The sequence below is a fragment of the Sardina pilchardus genome, chromosome 23 (assembly GCF_963854185.1).
Source record: "Sardina pilchardus chromosome 23, fSarPil1.1, whole genome shotgun sequence".
NCBI lineage: Eukaryota > Metazoa > Chordata > Actinopteri > Clupeiformes > Clupeidae > Sardina > Sardina pilchardus.
The window spans coordinates 22,440,330-22,455,329 of NC_085016.1; the positions used below are offsets into that span (position 1 = coordinate 22,440,330).

The 15,000-nt window shown below is 43.6% G+C and overlaps 2 protein-coding genes across 2 annotated transcripts in view; one reads left to right on the forward strand and one right to left on the reverse strand.

Moving 5' to 3' along the window:
• Nucleotides 1–9,716, forward strand: part of LOC134071786 (serrate RNA effector molecule homolog) — a 21,967-nt gene extending 12,251 nt beyond the window's left edge. Inside the window, exons 14-19 of the mRNA XM_062528628.1 lie at nucleotides 5,935–6,088; nucleotides 7,036–7,229; nucleotides 7,618–7,780; nucleotides 8,183–8,257; nucleotides 8,751–8,838; nucleotides 9,641–9,716. Of these exons, the coding sequence (XP_062384612.1) occupies nucleotides 5,935–6,088; nucleotides 7,036–7,229; nucleotides 7,618–7,780; nucleotides 8,183–8,257; nucleotides 8,751–8,838; nucleotides 9,641–9,716 (750 nt within the window). The remainder of the gene's footprint in view (nucleotides 1–5,934; nucleotides 6,089–7,035; nucleotides 7,230–7,617; nucleotides 7,781–8,182; nucleotides 8,258–8,750; nucleotides 8,839–9,640) is intronic.
• Nucleotides 9,717–14,957: 5,241 nt separating this feature from the next.
• klf12a (Kruppel like factor 12a) overlaps nucleotides 14,958–15,000 on the reverse strand; it is a 31,210-nt gene continuing 31,167 nt past the window's right edge. Inside the window, exon 6 of the mRNA XM_062527461.1 lies at nucleotides 14,958–15,000. This exon is cut by the window's right edge and continues 336 nt beyond it. The gene's annotated coding sequence lies outside the window, so the exon portion shown is untranslated.

Here is a 15,000-nt window from a genome sequence, read left to right on the forward strand (position 1 = left end):
TGTAGTCACACCGGGCGTTTAAAAGAGACATGCGTCTATTTGGGACTCGGCTATTGTTCGAAGTTTTACGGTATTTCGACGCGCTTCCAAAACGCGACCTGCCGAACTGAACGCGCGCTCGCTCGAAGCGCTGGTCGCAGGAACGCAAAGCACCGCTTTAGCCAGCATCGAGAGGAGAGGGAAATCGTAACAGTGAGCCCTCCAAAAGCCAAGGAGGTCTTCATCGCATTCTTCAAGGCTGAAGTGTGACTGCATGTAGCGCTGTATTTCATCTGGCTCTATGAGGTCTGGCGTATCTTCCCATTCCAGGAATATTCGGCGCCTTTTCAGTACATTTTCTGTCAGACAGAATAAGGTGCGTCACCATTTAAGTAAAGTATAATCATACATTAGATCTGTCGAGGTTTCACAACCTTATATGACTGTTACCTTGCATGCACTGTAAAAAATAAATGTGATATGTCAGGATTTTACTGTGTTTTTTTACAGATTTTGTCTGGAATAAATAATTTTTGGAAATGCCATTTATTTTACAAAAATAGACTGTGATTTCACATGTCAAATTTAAAATAGCAAGAAATCACTGTAACTGTGAAAAACACTATATTCATGTTCTTTTACAAAAAATCCCATCAGAAATGCATATATTTCTAATTGAAAAACGTTAACAAATCTTTCGGAATTTCATATGGTTTGAAACATTGAAACTATGTTGAAGCCTGATGTTGAAGTGATATTGAAAGTGTCCCCTCTGTTTTACGTTGAAACTATACTGATTTTGTGAAGTGCTGTCACAATCTCAAATACCTATCTGAGCCCATAGACCTCTGAAGTTCGCCTACAAATAGGATCCAATGCTGCCAAATTTGCCCATATAAGGAGTTCCGGGTGTTAATTGAAGCTAACTTAGCATTGTAAGTTAGCTCTGGGATAGCAAAGATCAAAGTGTGCCATCTTCACCTTTCGAAGATCACAGTATGCACTTGAAGGCAGAGGACACAACTTTGTAGTGCAAAACGTCTGCACTCGTCCTCGTGTGAGTTTAACATTTGCGATAATTCAAAATCCCCATGTTATTTGAGAAAAAATCTCAAGATACCGGATCTCCTTATTTGGGCAAAGATGGTGGCTTTTTTTGTAGGCGAACTTCAGAGGTCTATGAGGTCTCACACACTTAGCACCTGAGATCAATTAAGTCTGAGTCTTTAGTCCTTAGTCCTTACCCCGCATTCACACTGTCTCCGTCCGTCAACGGATCACGGAGGTTGGATCTGCCGTATGTGTATTTGCATACACGTGATCTGATTGGCTGACGGATCCGTCGCTGCCTGAAAAGTTGAACATTTCTCAACTTTCTTGACGGAGGCAACGGAGCTGAAGCGACGGACGGACCCACAATGCCTTTCGAGTCTGCCCCATGCAAAGTGAATGAGATCCGTTGACGGACGGAGACAGTGTGTACGCGGGGTTAGGCCTCACATTGGCTGAATCCCAGTACAACAGTTAGGGATTATGGGTAAGTGTTAGTTTCTTGTTTATAATGTTTAATTTTCCCTCATTACTCTTTATTGTGGCTTTTTGGGATGTGTACTGTATGTCATAGAACAACTGATTGAACATTCCACAGAACATGACTGTGTAAGGGATTTGTCAGGATTACCACTATAGAGAAGACCATGATTAAAATACATGGACATTTTGGAGAGTATGTATATTTCTTCTTGGGTGCAATGCGAAATTGAATACTTTTTCAATAGCATTCCTCTACCCCCTTGGCAGTGTCACAAAGTTGGGCACTCAATGCTTACTTGCATTATGTGTCTGCAGAGGCGCTGCTGGAGAAACCCGGGCCCCACAATAATGTTAGTATTATTGCGGAAGGGTTTCTAACACATGATGTTAATGGGGAGGGACCTCTAAATAAGTATTTGATGGGATTTTAAAATTAACAGTAAATTATTGCAATAGTAAACCCAATATCATGTTTTTCCACATTTTTGCGGCATGTTTTGAAAGATGAATCACATTATTTTGTGTGTCATATACTGTTATATCACATCAAATATAAATTATAATACAACCAATATCCATGAAAACCAACTAATAACAGCACATTTCTGTAAATGTAAGCATTATTATCCGTAATACAACATTTATTAACCATATTTGTAGGTAATTTCATTGTTTTAAAATGTGAAAATGTTTCTAATTAAACATTAAAAACATGAAAATGAGGCAAAATATTTTCAAAATTACAACTACAAACTGCTTTTTAATTATGGACAATAACCCTATTTTTACGAGAAAGTAATTTTCTGTTACTTCACAGTATTTTTTTGGCACCCCAGCTGCCTGAAATTTACTGTTTTTTTAAGAGGTTTTTTTTTACAGTGTGGTTGGGCCTTCTGCCTCTTCCCTGTGTGATGTGCCTTCTACTGCTAAAAGATGAAAGGGATCCTGTTCATTATCATTAGGCCCTATTACTATTATTATTATTATTATTATTATTATTATTAGCATAGCGTACAGATATCCTTTAGTATAGGCTGTTGGTTTTGGTAATATAGCTGAAGGCTAAAGTGAGGCTTCAATTTACCTTGACTTTGCACAGACTGAGCTTGCAGAGCTGGAATGAGGGCTGTTGTCAGTCTCCTGGCTTCAACTTGGACTGCTAAGGTTTCATCTGGTGAGAGCATCTTTAGGCTCTTGAATCGTGGGGAGAGGAAAGTGGCAATTTTATGGATAGGGGAGATGATCATCTTCTCATCCAAGAGCTGTCCAGCACGTCTCCGAATGTGCCGCATGTACAGTGGGTCCCTGCACCTTGGCTCACAGTGCTTTCGCAGCCTGTGGTACCATAACAACACTGAGCTGATAGTTGGATAGCGGTCTCCCTCCATGTCCTCTGAGGCATGTTTGAAGGGGGTCAAGAATTCGCCAACTGCACTGAGGACCTCCACCTGTATGCCCTCGAAACGGTCTTCTTGACCCTTGTCTTCGAGCAGTTTTTTAATCTCACTGTGTTGCCTCGCGATTGAGTTCAGCATGTCTGCTTTAGTGTTCCACCTTGTTTCGCTCTCCTGAACCACAGCATGCGGAAGGCTGAGTGTGCTACCAGATTTTTTAAGGTAAGCAACCAGATGCTTGCACTGTTTAATCTGGTCAGTCACGTCGCCCATAAAATCTGGCGCGTCCCTCTCTTCGAAGGTATGCTTCAGGACGGTGTTGAGAACGTGCGCTGCGCAGGCTATCCACGAATAATTCTTGAGTGCAGCCTTAATATTCGGGCCCTGGTCACTAACAAAGACAACCTTTGACAGATTATCAGGGAATATGCCAACTTCTATAAGTTCTTTGGTGATCTGTTCGTGTATGTTTGGTGCCGTTTTCCTGAGCGTATGGTCAAATTCTAATGTGGAAATCACGCGACTCTGCAGTTTCCAATCTTCAGTAATGAAATGACATGTTAGTACAGTGTATGACCTCATGTGAAAGCTATCGGTCCACATGTCTGTTGTGATACCTATTCCATTTTCCATGGACTTTTTGATCTGCTGGATTAGCCTCTCCTTTTCCTTCTTGGCCTGCTCTTTGGCCCTGTCGCAAATTGTTTGCCTGTGTGGTAGGACAGAGTTTATGTCGACTGATCCAAACCTTGCACCGATATTTAGAAGCCCTTGTGCCACACGTATAAATCCCTTTCCAGAGACAACATCAAACGGACGTAAGTCTGAGCAGCAGAATGCTACGAAGTCGTCCACAAGTTTAGATTTTGCTGCGAGTGGCACTTTGCTGCTTGTGAATGCTGACATTAAGGGCTGTTCTGAATGAACTTGTGTGGAAGACTTGTTAGGCTGTGGCGCCAACGTACGGCATGAATGCCGTAGTAAATTGGATGTACCTGTCTTGTGTCCGTCATATTTGTAAAGTCCCTCACATTGAAAGCAGATAACGTAATCTGCCACGGAGTCATCGGCCAAGACTATCTGTCCAAATTTTTCCCACACCTTGCTCTTTGGGTCCTTTTTTCGTACAACCTTTGCGTCGCCCTTCTTTAGCTTCTCTCTGACCAAGTCAGCCATGTCTGCGTCGAAGTGTAAGTGTAAACTAAAAGTGCAATGTAAACTAAAGCTACGGGTACAATATTGGGATAAAAAATGCAAAACACTTAAAGAAAAGCTAACCCTGCGGAAAACTAGGCTATATCTCATTTTAAAAAGAAAAATATTTAGTAGGCCTATAGTAAATGAGATTGAGACCCAAGACAGACATCTAATGGAGGCTATGTTTATTCAGTAGGTTTTACCTTTGAAGAAAGAGAAGCGCCAGATTCAGACAGTTGTGCATGTGAGAGCGCTTTTGAGTGCAAGAGAGAAAGTGGTCATGTTAATTGCCTTTAACGTCATAGCATGTTGCATGCGAGTTAGAAAGTCTGTAATCAAAATGATAGCCTAATTCGTTGCACCTAATATGTCAGAAGTTACCAAGTGAGAAATGTGCATTTTTACTTTTTTGACCCGACCCACCCGCAACATTTAGAAAAAACTACTAGGCCTACCCAAATCCGCCCGACCCGCGGGTAAACCCGCGGATATCCGCGGATAATGGGCTGAACCGCGCATCACTAATGTCTGCGTCTGTGTTTGTGTATGTTTATGTGTGTGTGTGTGTGTGTACTAGGGATGGGCATTCGATTAAATGTTCTTAGTCGATCGTCGGGAGAATTAACGATCAACTATCGATTAATCATTAATATTTTTATATTAAAATTAATTATTTATTTAATTTAAAATGCAATGAAAATACAAAACCACAACGTGTTTGTTGTGTAGTGTGAGTCTTGAAGCAATGAAATCAATGTCACTGTGTGGCAACAATTAAACATTTCACCAGGCAGGGGCAATATTTGAAGCCATTCTCAGTTACCTGCGAGTTTATGTTTCGATTGCGCTCAGTTTCAACCTAGCATCAACTCGAATTTAGCGTGGAGATTTATTGAAACCAGCATATCGCATTCCGTCACAACATAGCCTAGGCTACTATCACCAGACTGGTGTCTGATTACAGCTCCTGCTTCTTTTCTCTGTAGTGAGATTCTACCCGTTTGGTAGGCTAAATAAAGTTACAGGATGCACCGCTATATTTATTCAAGTGGTAGGCTAGTTTGAGCATGGCGGTGTTGTACTTCGCTTTGGACAAAGGCGTCTGCTAAATAGCATAACCATACAGGTTGTTGTACTGTAGTGCTTGCAGCGAACTAAGTCACTTTTAAAACTAGAAAAGCACTCAGAGAGCGCAGCTACCTCCGCCTGCATTGTTCTTCCTAGGTTGTCATACATTTGAACCTAAACTACCACCACATGGCCATACCATGCCATTACACCACTAAGCTAAATATATAAACGCCTCTGGAATCCCGACAGAATTACGGATCAGTTAAATCAGTAAAATTTAATCGTTTCTTCCTTGGGTCATGTCCAACCTTCCCTGAAAATTTCATTGAAATCCATCCATCACTTTTTGAGTTATCTCGCTAACAAACAGACAGACAGACAAACGCCGGTCCCCGATGAAAACATATACCTCCTTGGCGGAGGTAAACTAAAATGGTCCCACGCCACACTTCACAGTGACCCATTCATGATTGGTTACTACTGAAATCAAAACGGAAACTCGCAGTTAACTGAGAATGGCGTCAAACATTTCCCCCGGCTGGTAAAATGTTTAATTGTTGCCACGCAGTGAAATTAATATCATTGTTTCAAGACTCACACTACGCAACGTACAATAGTTTAATCGATTACAAATGTATGTTATCGACGAAATTCTTAATGATCAATCCTCGATCGTCGATTAATTATACCCATCCTTAGTGTGTACATATGTATGTATACTGTATATGTGTGTGTTTGAGAATGTGTCTCCTGTTCTCAGGTGCTGGATCGTCTGCTTCTGTACCTGCGTATCGTCCACTCAGTGGACTTCTACAACGCCTGCCAGCATGCCACGGAACACCAGATGCCCAGCTGCTGCGGCTCCGTCCACGTGCGAGGGCCCGTGCCACCCAACAGGGTGCCCAGCCAACACAGTAAGGCTCTGCCCGTATCACCCAACACAGTAAGGCTCTGCCCATATCACCCAACAGGGTGCCCAGCCAACACAGTAAGGCTCTGCCCGTATCACCCAACACAGTAAGGCTCTGCCCATATCACCCAACAACACAGTAAGGCTCTGCCCATATCACCCAACAGGGTGCCCAGCCAACACAGTAAGGCTCTGCCCGTATCACCCAACACAGTAAGGCTCTGCCCATATCACCCAACAACACAGTAAGGCTCTGCCCATATCACCCAACAGGGTGCCCAGCCAACACAGTAAGGCTCTGCCCATTTCACCCAACACAGTAAGGCTCTGCCCATATCACCCAACACAGTAAGGCTCTGCCCGTGCCACCCAACACAGTAAGCTCTGCCCGTGCAACCCAACAGGTTGCCCAGCCAACACAGTAAGGCTCTGCCAATATCACCCAACACAGTAAGGCTCTACCTGTTGGCATTGGCTACATGGGTTCTGTTCTGCCTTAGACTCAGTGTAATGACTTAGAACAACTGCTATTTGTTTAATGATGTAGAGTATAGCAATGTTATGTTTTTGAATAATTGTATTTTCCAGATTCTTCAAAATGATATTGAGAGCTATGTCTCAGTTGGGTTTTGTTCCTGTTTCTGGTTCCTCTTTTCCTCTCTCTTTCTCTCTCTCTTTCTCTCACTCGCTCACTCTCCCCACCCTCTCTCTACTTTCCCACTGTACCTCTCTCTCTTCCTCCCTTCTTCTCCTTCTTTGTCTCTGTTTCACTCCTTCCCTCCCTCTCCCTCTCTCCATCTCTTTCTCTCCCTCCCTCCCTCTCCCCACTCTCTCTACCCCCCTCCACTGTATCTCTCTCTATCTCTGTCCCTCCCTCTCATTCTCTTTCTCTCCCTCCTTCCCTCTTTCTCCCTCGCTCCATCTCTTTCCCTCCCTCCCTCCCCTGTGCAGTGCTGGAGTGGCAGAAGAAGTTTGAGGTCAAGCTGAGGTCGTTGTTTTGGCCGAGGGAGACTCTGAGCGTAGACGAGGCGGGGAAGTTGGGCCGCAAGCACCCCTTTCAGGAAGTGGAGAAGTTCCTCAGAGCAAACACACGCGAGCTGGACAGGGACAAGTGGAAGTGTGTCCTCTGTGAGAAGAAGTTCAAGGTGTGTGTGTGTGTGTGTGTGTGTGTGTGTGTGCGTGTGTGCGTGTGTGCGTGTGTGCGTGTGTGCGTGTGTGCGTGTGTGCGTGTGTGCGTGTGTGCGTGTGTGCGTGTGTGTGTGTGTGTGCGTGTGTGCGCGCGTGTGTGTGTGCATGTATGTTGCCTCCCTCATCTGATTGGTTGCCTCCCTCATCTGATTGGTGGCCTCCCTCATCTGATTGGTTGCCTCCCTCGTCTGAGATTGGTTGCCTCCCTCATCTGATTGGTTGCCTCCCTCATCTGATTGGTTGCCTCCCTCGTCTGAGATTGGTTGCCTCCCTCATCTGATTGGTTGCCTCCCTCATCTGATTGGTTGCCTTTCGCGTCTGATTGGTTGCCTCCCTCGTCTGTAGGGCCCTGAGTTCGTCCGTAAGCACCTCCTCAGCAGACATGGGGAGCAGGTGGAGGAGGTGAGGAAGGAGGCGGCCTTCTTCAACAACTTCCTCATGGATCCCAAAAGACCCGACCACCCAGAGATGAGGTCTCCGTCCCCCATGCCTTCTAGGCCAGGACAGGGTGAGCAATCTGTCAATCACTCATCGTAATGTTGTGGAAGTACAATTTTGGTCTGAAATGTTCCCCTGGCTTCGTTTTTTGATTCCTCAGTCATTTTCATCTGACTTCAAACTATTTCAAAAACAGTGTAGTCACCACACAACAGAGTTGACCATTTCGCAGACACTTAAATCCAAAGCGCCTTACAAACGTACAATTTTTTCAGTACCACGTTATTTTGTTGTCTCATGATCATGTATGTTGATTTTTGTCCTGTTGCACAGTCCTGTGATGTTCTGTCATTCTTCTGTACTGACTCATGTTCCTTCGCTCTTGTCATTCTTTCGTCCTGACTCTTGTTCCTTCGCTCTTGTCATTCTTCCGTCCTGACTCTTGTTCCTTTGCTCCTTTGTCCTCCTTCAGCAGGAGGAGGAGCCTTCTCTCCTCAGTGTGGGTGGAGCTTCAACCAGCCCAGCCCACCTTTCATCGGCCACGAGAGTAAGATTGTGACAGAGATCTGAGGATCTTGACAATAGGTGGATTCGACTTGAGCGTCTTAAGCTGACTGCATACTGTATGTGAGATTCTGATACGTTTTCAACCCGGAGTTGAATACGTCATGGTTGAAAACGTATCAGATTCTCAGAAATGACCACTTTATGTAGTCGTCTTAAGACAACAGCAGGCAGCTACAGAAGTCAAATCCTACTTTTGTTTAAACTGTTGTTCTATTCTACGCTGCAGTAACATGCCCCAGTTGCACTGCACCTTGATTGTCCCTTTTCTTGTAAGTCGTTTTGAATAAAAGCATCCGCTTAATGACGTACTGTAAAGGCACCCAGACTATCGTAATTTCCCAACTATTAGCCGCGGCTCATACATTGATTTTGCAAACTTAGTGTGCGTTGGAGAGACAGATACCATGTCCATATTCTGTAACATAGGTGTAGGATGCGAATCCAGCGTGATTCTCTTCGCCTTCACTTAACAGGAAGCCCTTTCCCCCCAAATGAATATGGAGATGGTGGACACTTCAGCTGGTTCAGAGGAGCCCCCCATGGAAAACCCCAGCAGAAGAGGTCAGCGGTCAAACCACAATGCCCACACACACACACACTCTAACCACACACACACACACACACTCACACACACACACAAACACACATCACACTCTGTCCATAATTATGCTTATGTGTTCAGTTTAATCACAATATCCACACACACACTCTATCCACATCAAACTGTATCCACAATTATTCCTATGCGTTCACTTTAAAGGTGAACTATGCACGTTTTTTAGCTTAATTTGCCTTAACTGATCAGCTTCGGAGTCATTGGAATGGTTATTTGACTTATTTCGGGTTGCATGACAGCTGTCTCGCTTCCATTTTCCTGAGCGGCAAAACCACGCTTGCAAGTTTGTGCCACCAGGCCGATGGCACTGACAAACAGAAAGTCTCCAGCCTCGCGATCATACTCATGGAAAAGCAGACTGACCGACTGAGTGTTGTAAAATATACATATTAATAATAAATATGCATCAATTCATTCACGCTGCTAAGGCAGTCTGGAAACTACTGCCTTAATTTTTGCCTGACATAGGGGACCAATCACAGAACAATTAGGAAAGCAAGACGATGGTGAGATATGCACAGACGCATTTGATAGACATCCGTGGCGCCCAATGAACGGATCTGGGCATTTTTTCAAATACGAGAAAATTAACGTTTGGTTGCCAGACCACGTCTCACTTGAGAAGTGGGAGGCGGTAGCCAGGCTACATCAATACCCTATTGTGCTTAAATAATTCATCAAGGGGATAGATAAAACACCTCATTATTGATCAGTACTTTAATGTAGTTCCTCACTCTCTCTGTCCAGAGTAACTCACAGAGAGCCTCGTAAGGTGAACAGAAGCTACCGTGATCTGGACGCTCCTGATGAAGACTTCTATTGAGAGAGGACGGTGTGTGTGTGTGTGTGGAATAGAAATACATTTGAATTTAAATGTTCTTAGATAATCCAAAGAATTTGTGCTTACATGTGATTCATGCTGTAGGATTGCTAAAACTACAGATCCCACAATGCACCACCAGTACATTGTGGATGTTTTGCTAGTACATTTGTACACCTAAACGTTGCCACCGTGGTACTTAAGGTTAATTGTATATCTCATGTTCTTTTTCTGCGAAGATGAACAGTTACCTGTTGTTATTATCTATTACAATGCTTTATTGTTGAATGATCGTTTTATTATTCTCTTGCCTATTTTAGAGCAACTGTTGACTTCCACTTTTGTAAGTTTTGTTAATATGTAAATATATTTTGGACTGTTGTTTATTCCTGACTCGGTGTCGCATACCTGACAACAGGGGGGTATTCCAAGTATGTGGTATAGTGACAAACCTGGGTAAGTTAAGCCAGAGTAAGTGGTAAACCTCCTACAACAAGAGCCTTATGACATTGTTTTGTTAGGAGAATGAGCCCATACAGCTCTTCAATTAGGAGGTTTACCACTTACACTGAGTTAACCTACCCAGGTTTGTCACTAAGCCAAGTGCTTTGATCATGAGAGTGATAAAGCTGAGGACAGTTAAAGCAGAATACTGTGCTGTTTGATAGCATTACAAACCTACAGTAAAGAGATCCTGCCAAAGATTGTAAAGGCGGAGCAAGATACTCCATTAGAAGCCACTCTCAGGAATCTGTAAACACGGGGCGGGGGGGTGCAGAGCAGAGTTCCATTGAAGTCTATGGCCTCTGCTCTGCATAAAGGGAGATTTTGGCTTTTCAGTCAGTTTCGTCTTCCCCTCTTGTTCTAGCCTGATATTTTTCTTATCTAAGGGAAATTATTTAAAATGGTTAGTGAATTACTATGTCCCAGACTAGAATCTCCCTGAAAGGATATTTAGGATGGATGATGAGGCCAGGCTACCATTTATCTACCATACAGGTTGTTCCCAAAGTAACCAGCAGGGGGAGTTAGAGTACCATCTGACAGAGGTGTAAAGTCCGGCCAGATTTTTGTTCTAACCATTCACTTAATGAGCTGATTCTAATTAGCACAACCAGAGACGGTTTATAAAGCGAGACGATTCATATGAGGGTAAATTCTGGTTTCATTGTGACGCAACTGTCACTCCCATTTAGGAGGCAAACGGGAGGTCCGGTGTCAATGTATTTCTATGGGAGAAATAAACCTGTTATCAACGGCACCTGCTTCTGCTGCTTCTACACCGTTCTAAACTGATTATCTCGTCACTGATCACGCCCCTTTAGGAGGCGGAAGTGGTGCCATTTCATTCCATTGAAAACCCCCTTTATGATTCATCTTAGTAACTATACGATCTTTGGCACAACCCTTAGGCCCCTTCTCAACCTCTCTCCTCTCTCCTCGGTCCTCAGGCTCGTTCCCACTAATGTATGAAGAACACTGGATAGCAGGGGGAGTTAGAGTACCATCTGACAGAGGTGTGAAGTCCGGCCAGATTTTTGTTCTAACCATTCACTTAATGAGCTGATTCTAATTAGCACAACTCTTAGGCCCCTTCTCAACCTCTCTCCTCTCTCCTCGGTCCTCAGGCTCGTTCCCACTGATGTATGAAGAACACTGGATAGACTATCCCAATGTTGCCGCCCCATCATTCTTTATCTAGATCAGTGGGAATGAGTCGGAAGTAGGAAGGAAGGAAGGGAGGATAGATAAAAAGATGAATGAGAAGAGCCCTTAATAACTCTTAAGCCAGGTAGATCAGTTTAATTAATGAAATCACCTGTGTTAAGCGAACAGGTAGAACAAATACACGACAGGACTTTCACTTTCTGAAGACTTCTCTGCCATCTGACTAAATAAGCCTGACAAGTCAGTCTGTTGTTGTGAAGTTTGGGCCATGCTACATGATACAGCTTAGGCCCCAGTACATCCCCCTCCCATGCTGTTTGAACTGTCATGCAACAGCTGACCAGCAGAGGGAGCCAAAATGCTTTGTGACAAAACTAACTACCAGTGGCACTACACACTACTATCAGAATGTTGTTAATTTCCAAAGTTCCAAAGACGCCTGTTGGTTACGCATTATAAATTGTACCCTGGGTCAGGGTTCCTCGGGAGCTGTTCACTATTTCCACAGACAGGCTCACTTTCCGTAGGAGTACCCTCAAGGGAGTGATTATGAGAAGTCACTCCTACTCAAGCGGGTTCACCAGGCTAAAAGGTCAAAGGCCCCTGAGCTGTGCCATAGTTTGGAATGCGACCAGAGGTACTGTATGCTTTTAACATTACGTCAACAAACCTCAGAAACGTAACAAATGTATAATTTAGACCTTTTTTCTCTCTTGCACCCCCCCCCCTCATAGTTTTGTATTCACTACAGTCACACTCACACAGACCAGTGAGAAACTGAGCAGAGGGGTATGCAGTAAACATTATGTCAACAAACCTCACAAATGCAACAAATGTATAATTTAGAGCTTTTTTTCTCTGGTTTTGTTTTTTCCCCCTTCAGCTTTGTACACACAACAGTCACACTCACACAGACCAATGAGAAACTGGGCAAAGGGTAACTTACAAACAGGCTCTTCTTTATTAACATACCTCCATTAAAATTAATATCAGACATTTTCATAATGTATAAATTCCATTCAAACTTCAAACCAAACTCATTATTAGAAAACAAAATATGAATCATTGTACACCATCGAAAGAGGATAAAGAGAAAAAAGAATGAAATAATTTGAAGTTTAATTATATATATTTATATATTTTATACTTTCAGAAAGCTGGGCCCCTGCAAAATACTATGGACTGTAATACATCACACTGATCTGGGAAACGTACAAAACTGCTCAACACTGTGCACTTACAATACAGGCTTAATAATAACAACAGAAACATACAAATAAACCAACGCATATCATAACGTTTGAATAACTCATGTAAAATATACAGACCTCTGCTAAAACTACGTTTGTGCACAGAGCGGGGGACATAAGGATGGTCTCATGCTGTATTCCAGACAACTCGGAAGTCAGATGTTTCCTAGTTCCCAATTTCATTTCAGACAACCTTGGAGGTCAAGAATTCTGATCTCCTACTTCGAAAAAGTACAATGGAACGGCACTTGAGGTCGGAGTTCCCACTTCTGAACTCTGGGTAAGTAGATCAACCCCAACTTCAAGGTTGGAACTGAAGTCCGACCTCCGACATACAAATTGTCTGGAATGAAATTGGGAGATTCCATCAACTAGGTAAAATCGGACTTCCGAGTTGCCTGGAATGCAGCATCAGCCTCCTCTGAACACCACCAGTCCCGCCCCCACCCCAGGTGCAAAAGGTAAACCCAATCAACATTAGAACAGCAGCACCTCTGTCTGGACCGACTTTATTATTAGTTTGACATTTTACGTCCCCTTGGAATTATAAGGTTTCTATCTGACATATTTGTCAAAATTGAGTTATTGACATATGCTTATTCTGTGACAAGTTAATAAGGTGAGGTGTTTCTTGAAGTCGAACTTTGAAGCCAAATATCTCAGAACTACTCAATGTGCAATCAGAACCCTATAATTTTAAGGGGACAATTAGCTTTAGCACTAAGCTTTAGCATTTAGCACACGTGTTTGTGTTGCATTGCCAGTGCAACTACACAGCAACGTGAAAATCCTGCCTGCTGATTGGTTTAGACGACGATTCTAGTTATAATTCTTAGTCAACTGATTGGCTTGTGCTTGCTTGCCTCCCATGACAGTATGGCTAGATGATGATTCCTGTCCATTCTCGCTAAACCGTGATGATTAACTTGTGCTTGCTTTCTCAATGAGAATCCTCTTCTGAAGTCAGTACTGGGGTCGCTGAATTTAAAGTGTCTAAAAGGTGGCGTTACTGTGGAGCGTGCAAGGGCTCTCGTGTGATGGCTTGGGTCCTGAAAACGTCTTGGGAGGGATAACTCGAGCCTCCTAGTGCCAGTCGAAACATCTGTGGGCCAGCTGTTCGGGCTTTGGGTACGGAATGGAGGTTTAGGCGGCCATGTTGTTTCACTCCTCTCATAAGATCACAGTCTCTGCTTTGAGCCCCAACCTCAAGAAACCTTGAAATCGTTTTGGGAAATTTCAGACCCTCTCTTCACCGTCAGACTGCCGCTAACCACATCATTCACATTCCCACACGGCTACGAACAACACTGGAGATGGTGGGTGTCTGTGGCCTAACCATGGGTGTGATATGGGTGAAGCTCTTTAAACAAGGTGACGGGGATCATACTGGCAACTCCACTTCACCATTAACCAACTAGGTGCTTGACCACTATAAGAACTCTCTCCACGCTTCTGCAGGCCCCCTGGTGGCTGGAGACTGAACTGTGCCGATAACACACACACCTCTCTCTCTCTCTCTCTCTCTCTCTCACACACACACACACACACACACACACACACAGAAACACACCTCTTTATCTTTGCCGAAGCTATCACCCTGGAATGTCGTAGCAATACAAAACACTCTATAATGCAGAGTTGAAGGATAAAATACTATTCAGATATTCAAATACAATACAATAATAGAGAGACGCTGGTGGTGATATAACACTCGGGAAAGGGAACGGGATGCTCAGACAAAGTGCTGGAATACTGACGTGTTTGTAAAACGATGGGATACTGACATGATTGTAAAAAAATGGAATACTAACTATAACATGATTGTGAAGTGATGGTATATCAACATGATACGGGAGTTTGTATTGCACTCATCGACATCTCGACTGATGCTAACTCGCTAAGCGCTAATCTCCTGCTCCCCAGAAGTGCGCCCCCTGCTGGATGAGATGCCTCCTCACAGGACTGAAGATGAAATGAAGTTGAAATTAGGTGCCACATGGTGGTATTTACATGAAAGACATGCACGACAACTCGCCTTGTCTCGTCTAACCCTGCCTTCTTCTGATCGACTCCTGTCTTTCTCTTTCACAAGCTGTGTAAAACAAGCTGAAATAAAAAAAAAAAAATCTTAAAGTGACAATCACCAAAACAATACAACTGAACGAAATACAGACAAAACAACTTGTGGACAAATGCCTCTTAAAAATGTCAACAGAAAGAACATCCCGAGGGAAAACGTTCTGAATGTTTGCTGCTGGCAAGACCAACAGGCCAACAAGTCCTCATGTCTCATGCCAGATGTTTACTCTCTTTTCTCACCCCCCCCCCCCCCCCCCCTCTCTCTCTCTCACCATGTGACTGTGTCGGCC